Raw genomic sequence first — 16,600 nt, 5'->3', positions numbered from 1 at the left:
ACCCCTTTAAACCATAGAACCAAGGAGCAGCACCTGGAAACGTTAGGCATGTTAATATGCCTAATATATATTACAATGCAGAAATAGAGGAACAGAAAAAGGAAAAAGCAGCACTGGAGCTAAAAAATGACATTTTGGAGTCAAAACTCTATTTATTCAGTTTTTGCTCTCGTGAATCTGTGTTTAAGACAAATGAACCACATCGTTGTTGCTGATACCATTATTTGTATTATTTATATTATTGTGTCGTATTTCATGACGCCATCTCCCTGCGACAGGATATTCGTCATAGATAGTTGTGCGCATGCGTGGTTGCCCAGCTTTGTTTTTTATGTCGGTATGGCGCTTAGCAAGACGTTTGGACAAAAACCTATCAAATTTCAGCTCGAGGAGGATGGAGACTTTTACATGATCGGATCGGAGGTCAGTTTCACACGCCCATAAAGTTTCCAGGTGCTCGTATCATGGGAATATGATGTTTAATCATCACTGGGTGCCGGTATGCTAAAAGATAGCGTGCTAGCTAGCCAACGCCGCCAAGCAAAATGAGGACCTGAGGCTCCGTTCATTTATTTCATCCTTACTTGCAATTAAACGGAAAGTATCCGCGGTGAATTAACTCATCGGCCGGATAAATGGCTTAACGTAACGAAGCCTGACCCTTTAATCTAATTTCCTTTGGTGGCTCACAGGGGTTTTGTTTATTATCTTGAGATTGCTAACGCTAACCAATAGCATGCTACTGTTTCATGCTAATACCCAATGGAGGCTAACCCGGACATTACCGCTGGCTCTTAAGAGCCCAAATTGATCAGAAACGCGATTCTAGATATTGGTGGGTTTCAGCTGAACCTCGACTCGTCGATCCAGTCCAGTTTTGCTAAAATGCATTTATTAGTCATCTAAAAAAACATTGCCGAAGACCCACAGGAAATGTCCGGTAGCGACTGTTCAACTGATAGTAGCAAACGCTGGAATTTGTCACTAAAAGTTTCATTTTTAAACGTCTTGTCCCTAAATTAGAGGAGGAAATAGATTTTTCTTTAAATGTAAAAAAGTAAAAGTCACTATAGTAAATCCGTCCTGGGGGTTTTAAGGCAAGACTCTAGAAGCCCATCACTTAGGATTAGACAGATTATTTAGGTGCTTTTTATTTTACAATGTGGTTACTTTTTGTCGAGTACAGTAGCTTATTTTAACTATTGACTTATGTTTTGAGCATTCCTGATCATGACATTTTTTATTTGGTGTAAACTTTTAAACAAATTTATTGTCTTATATTTGTATTTGATACTTCTAGGTCAGTTGAGTTACAAGCCTCTTAGGTGAATTTCAATGGTGTCTGTGTCTTTGCCAGCTGAAACTATTAAGGACGTGTTGATCCGTATTTCAGATTCACAATGAATACAAAATACTCATTACCGCTGCTTTATTTTAATTTCAATATATATATATATATATATATATATATATATTTTTTTTTTCAATATAAATAGCAGCACCTTTAATCAGCCACCTTGATATAGAACAGGAAGAATTTGATATTGATAGTTTAAAGTAGTGATAGTTTAAGACACAACGTACCTATTAGGAAATGAATTAAACCAATATTTTCTATATGATGATAGTCTGCTGCACTGTCCAGTTTATTCCAATTATTTTTTCTTTTAACTTTATTCTTTGATTGACTATGCTGACTGTCTTTTTGCATCCCAAGACATTGGCTGGTAAAGATAAAGAAATGTACTTATTAGTTAACCAAAATATTAATCACAAATTTATGTAGAATTAGTTGACCAGCAAATAATAATCTGAGTGTTTCAGGAAGTCAAACTGATCTATCTTGGTGTGTGTGTGGGTGTATGTGTGTGCAGGTGGGAAACTACCTGCGTATGTTCAGGGGGTCACTGTATAAAAGATACCCGTCATTATGGAGGAAACTGGCATCAGTAGAAGAACGCAAGAAGATAGTGGAGTCATCACATGGTGAGTAGCTCGGCTTCCCCTTTTTCAGTGTACGCTCTTGTATTTTATCATTGCAGACAAGGCGCCACAATTTACTGCAAATATTCTTTATATTATATGTCACTGTCATCTTATTTATTAAATGACTGTTCAGCTCAAAGTGTTTGAAAATCCTGGTGGGAAATAACTTATTTCATTTGATAAAAGTTGAACATGAAGCAGTGTATTTCTTCCTTTCAGTTGAAATGTCCTCTGATTTCATCAGAACCTGCAACTGATAGAAATCATTTCATCGATAAGATCAACTGTATTTAAAAATAAAAGTTTTGAAATAGGCAAGTACAGAGGAGGTAGTGTTTGGGTCATGACCGTCCTCTGTTGGCTCACTCAGATCACGGCTACACCCAGCTGGCCACCAGCGTGACACTTCTGAAGGCCTCTGAGGTTGAGGAGATCCTGGATGGTAATGATGAGAAGTACAAGGCAGTATCCATCAGCACAGAGCCCCCTGCCTACCTCAGGTAACATCCACATAGACAGTATTTTAGCAAGAACCGCCATATTAAGATTTGTCATTGCAGCGTTCTGATCCGTAACTGGTTGTAAGAGTGGAAGTGTGCAGAGCTTTTATTTGTTTCAGATGTTGATTTCAGTGTTCTGATTTTCTCTTCTAAAGCGGCAGAAAAAGACGATTCAGAGGAATTTTTGATTTCTTAAAAATGTGTTCATGGTAACATCAGTGTTGTTTTCTGAAACTCTTTCTACAGTTAAGATAACTCAGTATAGAAAAACAGCAATTTCACTGTATATGGATCATTTTTATGTGTGTGTCTATGTGTGCGATTCTCCCATGCCTACACTCAAAATTCGACACTCAGAAATGATTAGTAGCAAAATTCAAGTATTTTGTTATGTACAAACTGTTAGTCACAGCTAGAAATTCCAGTCTTACTCCTCATCTTTTACTTGTGTTACTGGCTGTTTGACAGTGAGCGCATGTGTATCCCGTTCGACTCCAGCAGACAGTGTATTGACCCAGTGTTCTTAACGTCTTCAGGGAACAGAAGGCTAAGAGGAACAGCCAGTGGGTTCCCACGCTGCCCAGCTCCCATCACCTGGACGCGGTGCCCTGCTCCACCACCATCAACCGCAGCCGCCTGGGCCGCGACAAGAAGAGGACCTTCCCCCTGTGGTGAGCAGCACACTTCATTCACTAATCCATCCATCCATGCATCCATCCATGCTGTTTTGACTTGAAATAACCCTCGAGCTGTCAGTTTGGTTTGTCTGTGGAAGCTCAGGATAAAAGCTATGAAACCCGATGGCCACCTGGTGTGTGAACCTTCAGTGGGTCAAAGAGAGAACAGTGAACCTTAATTCAGGAATTCAAGACTTTGTGGAGATTGTGAAATCAATTACTGCTGTCTTTTGTTTTTCTTTTTTTTTTTTCCCTTGCTTCGTGCTTAAGCTTTGATGACCATGACCCTGCAGTGATCCATGAAAATGCCACGCAATCTGAAGTTCTGGTCCCTATCCGCCTGGACATGGAGATCGAGGGGCAAAAGCTCAGGGATGCCTTCACCTGGAACATGAACGGTAAAGGACATTTCAGCATCAGAAACTGTCTTGTTGAAAAAGAGCGAATGTCGAATCTGTCGTCCTGAAATTTTCAGAGAAGCTGATGACGCCAGAGATGTTTGCTGAAATCCTGTGCGACGATCTGGACCTCAACCCCCTGGCCTTCGTCCCCACCATCGCCTCTGCCATCAGGCAGCAGATCGAGTCCTACCCCACAGACAGTCTACTAGAGGACCAGACGGACCAGAGGGTCATCATCAAGGTGACACCCCGACCGTAAATACCGTGCACCGAGCGGCTTTAAAAGGTCAGTGTGAAACAACAGTCCCCCCCCCCATCCATCCAGCTGAACATCCACGTGGGGAACATCTCTCTGGTGGACCAGTTTGAGTGGGACATGTCAGAGACCGAGAACTCTCCTGAGAAATTTGCCCTGAAGCTCTGCTCCGAGCTCGGCCTCGGCGGAGAGTTCGTCACCACCATCGCCTACAGCATCCGGGGTCAGCTGAGTTGGCACCAACGGACATATGCCTTCAGGTTGGTAGAGCGCTCTACAAAATGTTACATTCATGAAAATTGTTGAAACAAATGTCCAGTCTGAGCTCTCAGAGTCACAGTATGGATTATTTTAATACTCAGGGCCTCAGTGCATGGACAACATTTTGAAAGAGTTCATTGAGTATTTAAAGAACTTTTTTTTTTCTCCAGTTTTTAAAATATTTGTTATGGTGTTAGAGGAGAGCCTCTGTCTAAATGTAGACTCCTCAGTTAATTCTCACATGGGACAAATGAATGTTCAGGCTCCATATTTTACCCTAAATAAGTCCTGAAAACTGTTCCTATTGGGGAGATTTGAATCAGTGTTTCTTCTTGTGATATATCTTTGAATATTTGATATGTTTCTGCAGTGAGAACCGCCTCCCGACAGTGGAGATCGCCATCAGAAACACAGGTGACGCTGACCAGTGGTGCCCCCTGCTAGAGACCCTGACAGACGCAGAGATGGAGAAGAAGATCAGAGACCAAGACAGAAACACAAGGTGAGCTTGAACCAACCAGACGAGTCAGAGAACCAGGAATACCCACCTCAAAACAAACCGGAAACATCCTACAAAATTTACTAGCCGTTACTGAAATCTGCAAAATAGTCTAAATGTTGCGATGGGTTAATGGTCAAATCAGCAAAGAATGATGTAAAAAAACAACCACAAAAGTTGCAATATTGATATGAAAATGAGCCTAAAATGGCCTGATTGTCAACGGGAGATGTTTTTAAGTAAACAGGAATTCTTGGAAAAAAAAATGGTAAGGAAGCGGTGTACCGCATTTCTTCCTATAGCAGCAACTAATTGACACCCATGTCTCATTCACAGGCGAATCAGGCGACTCGCAAACACAGCGCCAGCATGGTAGGCCAAGCAGCGCCAGCAGCACCTACTGGAATAGCTCTTGTCCGATCGAGGTACGAACCCCCCAAAACATAATTTTGCATCATCAGCGGTGTCCCACTCCCCCATCATGCACGGGACACGCAAGCTGCTTGACCTCGGTGTCCATCCCAACCCTGGTCTAGTGGTCAGCATCATCATCCCAAATTTTTACTTTTACCTTCTGTTTAGCCAAGCGTCGGTAGAAGACACCTGCTCCCCCCCATGTTTGTCCCCTGATGACCATTGGCGTGATAAAACTACCCTCTGGTGTCAACCACTGACTTTTTACCCGACCAGAGGGAGGATAAACAGCCGCTCTCAGATAATATATTATGTCGCATTTGTTGTCTTTTTGTACATTTTAATAATTCTTACAAAATAATAATAATAAAAAGTCAGCGAGCTTAACTGTTTTGCCTCTTTAAGTTTTTTTTTTTTTTTTTTTTTTGCGAAGGAGAAATTTTCTCAAGAAGATTACATCTTCCATTTGTTTTCTCACAAGTTGATTGTGAAGTGGGCGGAGCTCAGCTGGGTCACTTGTTTACCAGTTTCCATCCGCAAATTATTGCTTATCATGAATGTCAAACCAAAGAGATCAGGTAAGTTGCTTGTCACCTGACCCCACATCAGAGCAAGTGAGAAATGTGTGAGAACCTGATTCTGCTCCTTGCTTCAGAAATAAGTTCCAGATCGTAAATAGAACTTGGCGCTGGGTGTCAGCTAGCATGTTTGAGGTTGAAGTGTACTTCCTGACAAGGATCTCAGGATGAAGTCCATCTGCACGTTTCTCCCGTGTTCTGGTCTTTCCAAACCAGATTTTCTACCTGTCACGTGATCTTCCTGCTGAAGAGATTGGCGGTTAGCTCATCCAATCAGGGACGGCCCTTATTGGAGGTAGACTTTCCTCCCTTCACTGCTTGAGGCTTTTGTTATGTCATTACATTTGCTGTTGTACTCTGACCTCTCCTGGATACTGTACGTTACTTTTGAACCTCCCCTGGGCACTGAATGTATCATTGCGGTGCAGCATCCTGACCAGGCCCTTTTGGGATTTTGACAAAGGTTGTGTGTGTGCCAGGACACGAATCAAACCAGACATGTGATCTTCATCAGTCCGGTTAAATTTTTTGACTTTCAGTTCACAAATTACTTTCCATAATTATTTTCTCATCGATGTAATATCAAACACAACCCCTCAAAAAGGGAGCAAAATAAAAAAAATCTGGAACACTGCAATATTTAGTCTCTAAAATGTTGCACAAACATGATAAGACAGTAAAATAGTTTTGCATATTCTGTTTGTGTGTTTTAAATGGGTCCAAAAGCAGAACTCGAGTCAGAGGTTATGATTTTATTGTTAAGAAAACAATGATCCATTCATACATTTCAATGTACAGGGCTGAGATTATACATTAGAATAAAAAATAGTAATAATCCAAAACATGTATGTACAACAAATGGGTGCTTTTCTTAATTCGCCCCTCTGTATATAAATATCAGGTGTCTTAGAGCAGAAATTAACACAGGTGTTTGTATGGAAGGTTGAAAAGTAGCACAGCACCAGAGTGTGGTTTTAAAGGGACAGTCAGTGTCCTGCACTGGCAAACATCTGGTCCAGGCTCCGTATTCATAATCCCCTCCTCAAACTGAGGCAGCGTCTCTCAGCCTGGGGGGCTTTTTAAAAACAAAACAACACAAAACAAAACAAAACAAAACAACAACTAGTTTCGTACCCCCTCTCCAGCCAGCGATGTTTGTGAAAACCAAGCACGGGAAGCAGAAACTGGGTCAAAGCACCTTGTGAATCTGTAGTCTGAGGTTTTAGACCCCGTTTGAGACCCGTTGAACTCTGCTCCAAACCCAATCCCCCCTCCAGACATGTTTCACTCAAGAGCACCACAGTTGAACTTCACATACAACAGGATCTCTCTGAGGTGACGCCACAGTTTGGACTGTAGGTGGCGCCTGAGAACTTTCAATGCTGCAGACAGGCAGCAAAGAGGTGTGAAGAGTGACTTCAAAACTTTTTACTCCTTTACCAAATGGATATTTTTGACTGAAAGGGTTTAAAGTACAGGAGGTGTCACACGATGGGCCTGAAAACTAAACAAGCTGCTTTTAAAAATATGTGGCAGTTGTTTGGTTTATAAAGATATCAATTATGGCTCAGCCCTTTTTGTTTTTAAACATTTTTTTTACATGATGTGACTTTAGTTCTAAAGCTATGACTTGATTGAACCTGAGTGAGTTTGTTATCCTGCCATTTCACCTTCTTGCATCACTCTTCAAACCATGAGGATCTGTGTCAGGAAAAAAACATGACAGCGAAATGAAAGCTCTTCTGCTCTGTCTGATCAGCTTTGGGATCTGTGATTTTGTTAGTAGGTGCGGGCGGCGCAGATTCTTGTCGGTATCAGGAGTCACGAGGCCCTGATCGAAGCCTTTCATTGGCACAGTGTGCAAAATAAATACGAGTGTAGCTGCACTGGAGGTGCCAAGTCTGAGGAAGCGTCGCTCGCGTACTTTTATTTCCTGAGAAGACGGAGAATTGATTTAAAATAAAGAGTAAAGCATAAAAACAGACATCAAGGAGATGGATCCATCTTTGCCACGGACCAAAAAAAACATCTCTGTTCCAAAAACTCCTCTTCACTGTTCATGATAAAAAAGAAAAATGTAAAAAGGGACAAGGCCCTACAGTCCAGTTGCACAGAACACTCACACATTCCTGCAGCCGAAAAAGTCCATGCCAATGTAGCGGGGGTACCCCTCCAGAGAGTTCATGGACACGGGGTCGAACTTCCAGTACTGCCGTCCCCGGATGAAGTGGGCGTAGCCTGGATGACATGCAGTACAAGCTTGGTTAGATCAAGCAATAATCAGGAAATTAAAGTCTTGCTGCTTTCTTTTTTGTTTTGCAGGTTTATTTCTGACCAGCATGTTTGCAGCCGATTCTCCAATGTTTTCTTGTCATTTTCGTTCCGAATTACTTTTTTTTGGAAATGTGGAATCAATATAATTTTACAGCGATGCAATGATGTGGATTCTTGTTTTTCCAGTTGAAAAAAACCTGTTCTTTGTACTTTATGATGGTTTGCTTATGCAGTATTTTTTTTCTGCCGATTATTATTGTCAGTTTTCAAAACAAATCTAAAAAAGCTGAGTTCACTTACGACTCATTTCTGGATGGCTAAAACTAAAAGATGGCTCTGGATGTTTACCGTGAAAAAGTCTGAAATGACCGAAAGGACATTTCCAGGCATACAACACTGATCATCTTACGAACATAACTTACTGAGATTCAAACTTTTCAGATTACTGGACAAAGTGTCCGTGCACGTGTGACTATGCTGAATCAGACCACCAGCTGTCCATGGAGCAGCTGGAGAAGTTAACTATGAAAACCAAGATTTCCCCGCTTGAGTCTGTTTTCAGTCTTTACCGTAAATGTCCCTGAAGGCGGCGTCCACATCGTCAGGGATGCCACTCCAGTCCTGCATGTTGCGTGAATACACCGACTCCACCCGGGCCTGGCGGGGGTTGAACCTCCAGTAGCTGCCCGACTTGAAGAAGTAGGTGTAGTAGTCAGGGTCGTGACCCCAGCGCAGCGCCGCTTGGATACCCGATACCGACAGGCCCAGGTTCCTGATGGACTCGGGCCCCCTGATCTGCATCTCGGCATCAAACACCCAGTAGTTCTCACCTGCAGGGAGGGTAATATTTATATTTAAACATCACATGGTCAAACATACTTGTATCACTTTCTAATATTGTGAGTGTCAGATGCCAGACGGCTGAGTTTTGAATGAAAAAAGTTCATAACGTTCCAGACCAAAATCTTGTTTGTTGTTCTTATAAGTCTGTCTTTACAGTTGTAAGGATAAAAGTAAAATGTCAAAGATATTTGACTTTTAAGCAATTTGTTCAGCTTTGAGATGAGATGGACACAAGTTAAACAGAGAAGTGACATAAAAATACAAATCATAGCTCCCATCCATAGCTCTAAACATGAATCATCTTTCTACATGAATGACATGTATTTGCTCAGTTTTCTTGAACCATAGTGGTATTATAGGTGGCAGGATATTTAATTTCAATTATTCAATTCTCAACCGAATAACCAGTGCACAAACTGAGCTCACTAACTGTTAGCAAATACCTGCGGGGTTCGCGAACAGTTATACCATAGGCATCTGTCTGATATTAGTACACAAAATCTCAAATTTAAAACTAAGACAAAACCTAGAGACTTTATTCATAGGTCCCCTGTGATATTACTGCATAGTGACGTTGGGAATGTTTCAGGTCCGCCTTTTTTGGCAAAGTAAAATGAATCAGATGAGGTGGCTCGGGCATCTGGTCAGGAAGCCCGACCAGACGTGTCCATCTGAGAGGAGACCCTGGGGAAGACCCAGAGGACTGCAGAGGCTATGTCTCCAGGCTGGGCTGGGAACGCCTCGGGGTCCCCCAAGAGGAGCTGGACCACGTGGCTGCAGAGAGGGAGGTCTGGGCCTCACTGCTCCGGCTGCTGCCCCCGCGACCCGACTCCGGGGGAAGATGGATGGATGGTATAATATAAACTTTATGAGTTGGCCAACCTTAAATAGCATTTTGTCAAAAACATTTTGGGACAGATGTAATATCTTCATTACTTTGTTCAAAATAACATTTTAAAATGTTTATGATTCAATCATAGCGTGATACTCTTAAGGATTTATAGGGCATATAATAATGATGAAAGTTACAATTTCCTTTTGCTATTGGGGGAATGAGTCCCATCTGTCGTTTGTGAGAGAGCACATATTAAGACTTGTGGTAGATGAAGTCTGAGAGGCCAGAATGAGATGGTTTGGACATAAAGATAACAGCAGTGACGTGCAGTCAGTAGAGGCAGTTGAGGCCGGGCCTCACCTGGCATCATGGAAAGAAAAAAAAAGTAAAATGAAAAAACAAATTGAATGGTTCTATTTATTCAGCGATTTGTACTATAGAGTTATTTTCCACCTAACTTCACCATTTTTAGTCGTTTTTTTTCCCAAATCGCTGAAAAAAAAATCACGTTTAGCGTTTAAATATAAAGAAGAGCCGTGAGGTGACGCGGCAGCCAGCGGAGTCCACTATGGATTGCGCAATAACTGCGCTGCCATGCTATGCAGACTGTATTGTTGTCTCTGTGGATATCACTATCAAAAATTTCAAACACTTCAAGCACTAATATATGAACTAAATTTCCATGCTTTAGCTGATGTGTATAAAGCAGCAGCGAAGACACACTTAGTGAGGCACGCAGTGACGGTGCCTCACAGTGGGGGGCACCGCTGATCCCAGGGAGCCTTTTTACTACTCGGCTAAAGAATAACAGAATTGCAATAGCAAGCTACTGTAAACAGTTAGCAAGTCAAGTGCAGCCATCCAGATATTCTTTCCTCTTGCTTGGCTTTCTTTCCAAAATGGAGGATTGCATAGCTAAACTGAGAGAATTTTCTAAACTGGACTTTCAGTCGAAGCAGGAGATAATAACTAAGGGAAGACCGACGCCGGTGCTAACGGATTAGCTTCAGACTAGCAGACGGAAGACTCCGTCTTTTCAAGCGGAGTGTGGATGTCTAGTAAGAAAGCGCCTTTTCTGCTTTACCTGCATTCTTTTCACAACTTCTGACAATCAAACATGAGCGGTCGGCCACTCACATTCAACATCAAATCGCGCTAAAAACATTCGGAAAGTCCAGGATAGATTTGACTTTGAATGAACAGCAAAGACTCAAAGCTAAAGCTAAGCTAAAGGAAAACCGCTCAGCGGCGCACGGACTTCATTTATAAGTAAAGGTAAGAAATAATTACGTTTTTTTGTGTGCTTTTATTTCTATGCTACAGTTTGTATGTGTAAAGAATGTTGATATGATATTTTAAACAAACACGTGAACTGCTGTCAATAAAATGGTGAATAAGCTACTCCGTAGGGTTCATATGTTTGTAAAGCTGACTGATGACGTCACCGCACGTCACTTGATAGCAGGCACCGTAAATATCTGGTAAAAGGCCAAACAAGTGATTTATGGATGGATGTTGCAAAAGAGGACATGAAGTTAGTTTGTGTGAGAGAAGTTAAGGAGAGGGTTGGATGGAGGCACATGATTCACTGCGGAGACCGGTGAAGGGCACAGTTGTAGCCGAAGAAGAAGAAAAAGAAGATGTTTTTACTGCTGGTGGAAATGGGGGCAGTTTTATAAGTGAATGGGACATCTATCTTTATTAGCTTTTTGGAAATACTATTTGAAAACATGTTCCCTCAATCACATCTATTCTAAGAATAAGAATAAGAACAACTTTATTTATCCCGAAGGAAATTGTTGTGCCAGAGTTTCAAGTAAAACATAACCATAATAGATAATAGTAGGAAGGAGGGAGAATAAGATATACAAATAAAATATAAAGTGTCAAAATTAAGGCTCTAAAGTGTTTTAAGGTTTTAAAAAGTACAAAGATTTGAATATTCCCTTCGGCTGAAGGAAGAAGAATTAAAAAGTCTGATAGCCTCAGGAAGGAAAGACACCTACACCTGTTCAAAGTTGTCAAGACTGAAGAAAAAAAACCAACCCAAATCTTTCACAAATCTTCAGCACAAATGCCATTGTTTCCCACCTTGGAAGAACCAAATATTCCCCGACTTGTCCTCAAAGGCGGCATCGATGTTGTCTGGAATCCCCCTCCAGTGACGGGATGCCAGCGCAGGATAGCCGCTTTCCAGATGCCCGTCCCTGATCCGCCAAACGTAGCCGGCCTTAAAGAAGAACAGCTCGCCTCGGATCATAGACGCGGCGTCAAAGTCGGTCTGGCAGGCGTCCGGCTGGAAATGAGACACTTGTTCATGTCGTCGTGCAGAACAAAGGGAAATATTAAATAGTCCACTTGTGGTTTTTAATACGCCTAGAGGATGTGTTCGATAACCAAAACATTACACAGGACTCCCCCCGCCCCCCTCCCCCCAGCTGAAATCTGGTTTTATTAACACAAAGCCACAGCTAGGAATTTCACAGATGATTATTTTTTCAATTTAAACCCTGTCAATTACACATTTTACGAGAACAAATAACCTTTTAATACAGCCTTTTGTGAGGAACTCTCCCGCAATAAATTATTAAAAGGATCCCATCTGTTAAAAAAGGACCATCATCTAAAAATCTGGTGTGGTTTCCGAACTTAACGTCCGGACAGATGAGAGGCGAGAGGTTTTGATAGCACCTCCTTTCTACAGAGAATGGAGTTAAAACATTAAAAATATGTTATGGTTGTTTTTCGGCCGTGTAGCATCTCTAGTTTGTTTATCGGCTTCATTCACCGATGGCCTTGTCTTGACTGCCATTCAACCTCACCGCCGATAGGAGGCATTAGCATTATTTTTTAATGCAAAGGTGAAGCCGCTCTTCTCAGAGGTCCATCCATGTGTTCGGGACAGAGATGGACCAGTTAAGTGGCTCATCTTCTTCACTATAAACAGATGCCGTAGCAGCATCTTCTGCTTTCTCTGTGATAGTTGGCGTTTCTTTTAAACAAGCTCGATTCTGAAGCCCAGGGTTAGTCAGATTTCCCGCTCACTAACCTCTATATCACTGGGTCAGACGTGGCTTGGGTTGGTGTCGAGGCTAAGACTTGGGTTTTTACACCCGAGTGGTGGATTTCAGGCCAGAAGGCTTGAATGTTCAGCCTGCGACTACGCGTTGTTTCTACTTATCCAATCAAACCGTGACTTCAAATGCCAGTTTGACAGCAGACTCTGGTGATTAGTATCCCTAAGCCGTCAGAACTTAAGACTTTCACTCACATTGGGCATGATCTCGTTGGTCTCAGGGTTGGACGGAGGAGGAGGCGGGGGCGGCGGCGGCGAGGGGAAGACTTGCGGGTGGGCCCCATACAAGTACTGGATACCCCTCTTGTCGTCTTCACTCAACCTCAGCGGGTAGGAGAAGGAGTAGTAGGCAGACATGATGGCTCCGGGCTCTCGGGAGTGTTGCAGGCCCAGGACGTGGCCGAACTCGTGGGCAGCGACCTGGAGGAGGTCCGTGCCTGGAGGGGGCGTGGAGGGCAAAGCCCGTTATTTTTGTTTGCGTTTGATCATCCTCTCGTCAATATCTGAGGGAAACTGTGAGGAGTAAAGACTCGTCACGTTGATAGTGTGTGTGGAAAACGGTTGTATACACGAGATGTTCCTTAGCCCAGTGGTCTCCAACCCCTGGTCCCCAGAGTGGTACCAGTCCCCGGATCGTTTGGTAATGGTCTGCGAAGAAAAACTTTCTTGGGACGAATTATGGTTTTTTCATTAGACCTTCCGGATGTTACTTTGAAAAATGATGGTTTCTGCCTTCGCCTTACTGCAGCACTTCATATTGTAAACGCCTGATATAAAGTGTAATCGTATTCAGATTAGATACTGCAAACTGGCAAAAGTTTTTATTATTGGTACTCCCGTGCCTCTGGTCCCTGGTACCAAAAAGGTTAGAGACCACGGCTTTAGCCTCTAATACAAACAGAAACAAGTGAAAGCCATTTAATCAGTGGTCCCCAAACTACAGCTGAGGGACGGATACGCCCCACCTCCACATTTTGCCCGGCCCCGAACAGTACCATTGATGAATTATGATTTTATAATCATTGTGCAAATAATAATACAAATATGATCATAATGAAATCAACTGGGATAAAATCTGTTCCAGAACCATACTGGTAGTCAAATGTGTTTTGTTGTTAGGTGTTGATATCAGTGCAGTTCATAGCCTGCTTGCTTTCTGGTTTTCACAGTGAATTTGACAGAAGGGCTGGAAATAGTTGTCTACAAGAAAATGAATGTTCCTTGGTCTTTTTTTCTGTGAAAAACTTGAAAAGGTTTGTTTGGCTATTATTCATTACTCCATAAATGGTGTTATTTATTTAATTAATAATGTTATCATTTATTTTCTGATTTTTTTTTTTTTTTTTCTGTCAAGATCCCAGAAAGGGTAAATTTTTTGGTTATGTGTGGCTTTCTGGAAAACAGTAAATGTGTAGGCACCTCTCCGATCACCACACTTCTTGTTACAAACCGGCCCGGCCCCCCATCAGAGAAGGGAAAAGTTATTTGGCCCTCGCAGGAAAAAGTTTTCCTTTGCATTAAATGCAAAGGAAATTGAAAGCTCCTTCCAGCTCATCACTCACCCATGTGGTTTCCAAGGGTCCACGACTCGTCGTAGTCGAAGTGGATGTCGCCCTGCCGGTGCGTCTTTGGGAAGAAGGCATGAGCGAGAATCCCTCCGGGGCCATCAAAGGGGAGACTGTCACCGTGCCAGTACCTGCAGGCGCAAGAGAGAAACGTGCCGATGAAGAAGAAAGCTCGTCCAATCGAGAGAATCTGAGCTTCACGGGTGCGCAAATGGTCAGTTGCGGTGGAAAAATCTTCAATGTGAAAGTAAATCTGCTCCCAACTTCTAAGATCTGACCCTTCTGAAAGAACTAAGTGGCAAAGAAACCCAATGGTCGGCCAGTGACTGTTTCAGGAATTAATACGTGTTGCCATGGAAACGCACCAAGAGCCGCTGATAGGCTTCATAAAGTACAAAACGCATGTCAGTGTACCTTTTTTTTAAATCGATCCACCTGTCTATCTACCCATTCTTCCATTTATAAATACACTGGAATACAAATATACGAATAAATTATTCACTCAAAAGTCAGCAAGAAAAAGTTTAAAAGAAATCATATAAAAATACTTCGCACAACCCAACGATTTCAGCGAGGGGTTTTTAAAAAAGCAAAATAAAAAAAAAAGGAATTGTAAAGTAAAAAGTAATGTAAAAGAATGACGCAGAAATTAGTGAGAACTAAGAAAATAAGATCAGGATGTTTGCCACAGGATTTGGGCACTAACCACAAAATTAATGTATCTGTTATGTAGATTTCTTGCTCCAGTCATAATCCGCAAACATCTGCGCCAAGTTTTCAGTTTTATGTTTTATACGTTATAATATGAGCCAATCCTGGGGAAATATTCATTAACTGGCCTTAAAAACAGATCATCAGGGATTATTAGGAACTTGATCTCCATGCTCATCCTGTCTCACTGTAATTTTTTTTTATGATACTGTTATAATCAGGTGCAGGTTCAGGGTCATTCAGAGGAGGACATTTTCTCTGGAGGTTTATGACATAATTGGCGCACAGCTAGATTTTCTTATGATGACGGCATTAAAAGAAACCACGACTCACAAAGGAAACAAAGAGACACAGCCTCCGGCGCAAACAAACATCGGCGTCGGTCTGAAGACGATGACAAAAGGCTGCTGAATAAACTGTTTTCCATCAGCCAAACTCGTTTTGTTTCGCCGCCACCTCGGAGATCCTTGTCGGAGTGGATGGCGGGAAACAAAAGGCATAAACTCCCGGGGACGTTAAAGTCCTTGGCTTGAGGATTATTATCAGATAAGGCTTTGGAAAATAAAAACAATTCATAATCAAAATCTCGCTACAAGACGAAGCGGGGAAGAAAAGTTACATTCAAAAAACGATCGATGGTTGAATCAAGAAAACACTTATTAATCAGACCATAAAAGTAGTTATTAGTACTTTGGTGTTATTTCTTGATATCAAATGGCTTTTCTCATTATCATATTTGTATATACGATCAGAAATAACCCTGAGCCCGTGGTTTGTCTCGGTGCCAATAATCCATCAACCAAACCATTTAGAGAATGTTTTTTGAACAGGATGTTCTGTTCAAAGTACTGCAGACTGTTCTTGATTTACTAGATCTGTCAATGTGAAAATGTGAAAACATTTTGGGACTCGAGGTGGAAGATCGCGATCCAAAAGTGGAACACAATATGTGATGAGGTGCTTTTCATTTTTTTTTCCAATTCATTTGTGGTTGCTGTATCAGTAAAATTGCAATGAAATTAAGGCTGTGGCTTTAGATCTTTCTCATAACAGGACATCATACCAACAAAAATTAGGATTCAAAAACCAGATTTAATCTACACTATCAAATTATTGAACTGTATTCATGGTTTTGGATGGCAGCACTTCTGCCTCACAGCAAGAAGAACGCTATTTCGACTTTCTGTGCAGCCTTTGCATGTTTCCTGTGGTTTCCACAGTCTCAAAAATATTAAGGTTAATTGGAAAATTGCAAGAGTGAACGGTTGTTTGTCTCCATACGTGGTCCTGCGATCGTCCGCCGACCGATCCTGGGTGTTCTCACCCAATGACAGCAGGGAGAGCCTCCAGCATCTCTGTGACCCCAAGTGTTTGATAAGTGGTAGGTAATGAATGAATGAATATTCATTTTTCACAGTCCAATACTGGGATATTCACTTATTCATTTCATATACACCTAATCCTTAAGTGCAAACCCTTGTTGTCATTGGGCTGAGGTGTAGGTCACCTGTCAATCACAGGGCCGTATATCGTCACCCTCTTAAAAGTCATTTGTTCAGATTTTTCAAGGAACACAAAAAAATGAACCATTTGACACACTCTTGATATAGGCAATTTCTACTAAAGGGGTAGAATGGCACAATCAGTTTAACTGAGGATGTAGGCGATTTAGGCAAAAAAAATTTTTTTTGTAAAAAAATGACTTAGGTGATTATTTTAAGACA

The 16,600-nt window shown here is 41.8% G+C and overlaps 2 protein-coding genes across 3 annotated transcripts in view; one reads left to right on the top strand and one right to left on the bottom strand.

The window, feature by feature from the left end:
- The first annotated feature begins 311 nt into the window (after positions 1-311).
- LOC147221514 (SWI/SNF-related matrix-associated actin-dependent regulator of chromatin subfamily B member 1) lies at positions 312-5,404 on the top strand. 2 transcript variants are annotated; one of them, XM_086169857.1, is made up of 10 exons: positions 312-423; positions 1,875-1,986; positions 2,357-2,486; positions 3,023-3,157; positions 3,434-3,561; positions 3,639-3,805; positions 3,890-4,080; positions 4,452-4,583; positions 4,917-5,005; positions 5,163-5,404. In XM_086169857.1, the coding sequence occupies exons 1-9, from the start codon at positions 340-342 to the stop codon at positions 4,954-4,956; spliced, it is 1,119 nt and encodes a 372-aa protein (XP_086025983.1). In that variant the 5' UTR covers positions 312-339; the 3' UTR covers positions 4,957-5,005; positions 5,163-5,404. The 2 variants fall into 2 exon arrangements, with proteins under 2 accessions (XP_086025983.1, XP_086025982.1); XM_086169856.1 differs by having other exon boundaries at positions 4,917-5,404.
- An 18-nt stretch (positions 5,405-5,422) lies between these two features.
- The window catches only part of mmp11a (matrix metallopeptidase 11a), a 31,298-nt gene continuing 20,120 nt past the window's right edge, over positions 5,423-16,600 (bottom strand). The window contains exons 4-8 of the mRNA XM_086169855.1: positions 14,163-14,296; positions 12,796-13,037; positions 11,616-11,820; positions 8,416-8,676; positions 5,423-7,810 (exon numbers count right to left, since the gene is read on the bottom strand). Coding sequence (XP_086025981.1) covers positions 7,692-7,810; positions 8,416-8,676; positions 11,616-11,820; positions 12,796-13,037; positions 14,163-14,296 — 961 coding nt within the window. The 3' untranslated portion in view covers positions 5,423-7,691. The remainder of the gene's footprint in view (positions 7,811-8,415; positions 8,677-11,615; positions 11,821-12,795; positions 13,038-14,162; positions 14,297-16,600) is intronic.

The sequence above is a fragment of the Fistularia commersonii genome, chromosome 22, assembly GCF_037954325.1.
Source record: "Fistularia commersonii isolate RoL2024-O1a breed Wild chromosome 22, RoL_Fcom_v1.0, whole genome shotgun sequence".
Taxonomy (NCBI): domain Eukaryota; kingdom Metazoa; phylum Chordata; class Actinopteri; order Syngnathiformes; family Fistulariidae; genus Fistularia; species Fistularia commersonii.
Note: the sequence above shows the minus strand (reverse complement) of the source record. Positions and strands in the feature narration are given on the sequence as shown.

Bases quoted from the DNA above. Each gene is read 5' to 3' on its own strand.
- LOC147221514 (XM_086169857.1), top strand. From the start codon at position 340: ATGGCGCTTAGCAAGACGTTTGGACAAAAACCTATCAAATTTCAGCTC. The intron at 424-1,874 runs GTCAGTTTCACA...ATGTGTGTGCAG, and splicing joins TTTACATGATCGGATCGGAG to GTGGGAAACTACCTGCGTAT. The intron at 3,562-3,638 runs GTAAAGGACATT...TGAAATTTTCAG, and splicing joins CTTCACCTGGAACATGAACG to AGAAGCTGATGACGCCAGAG.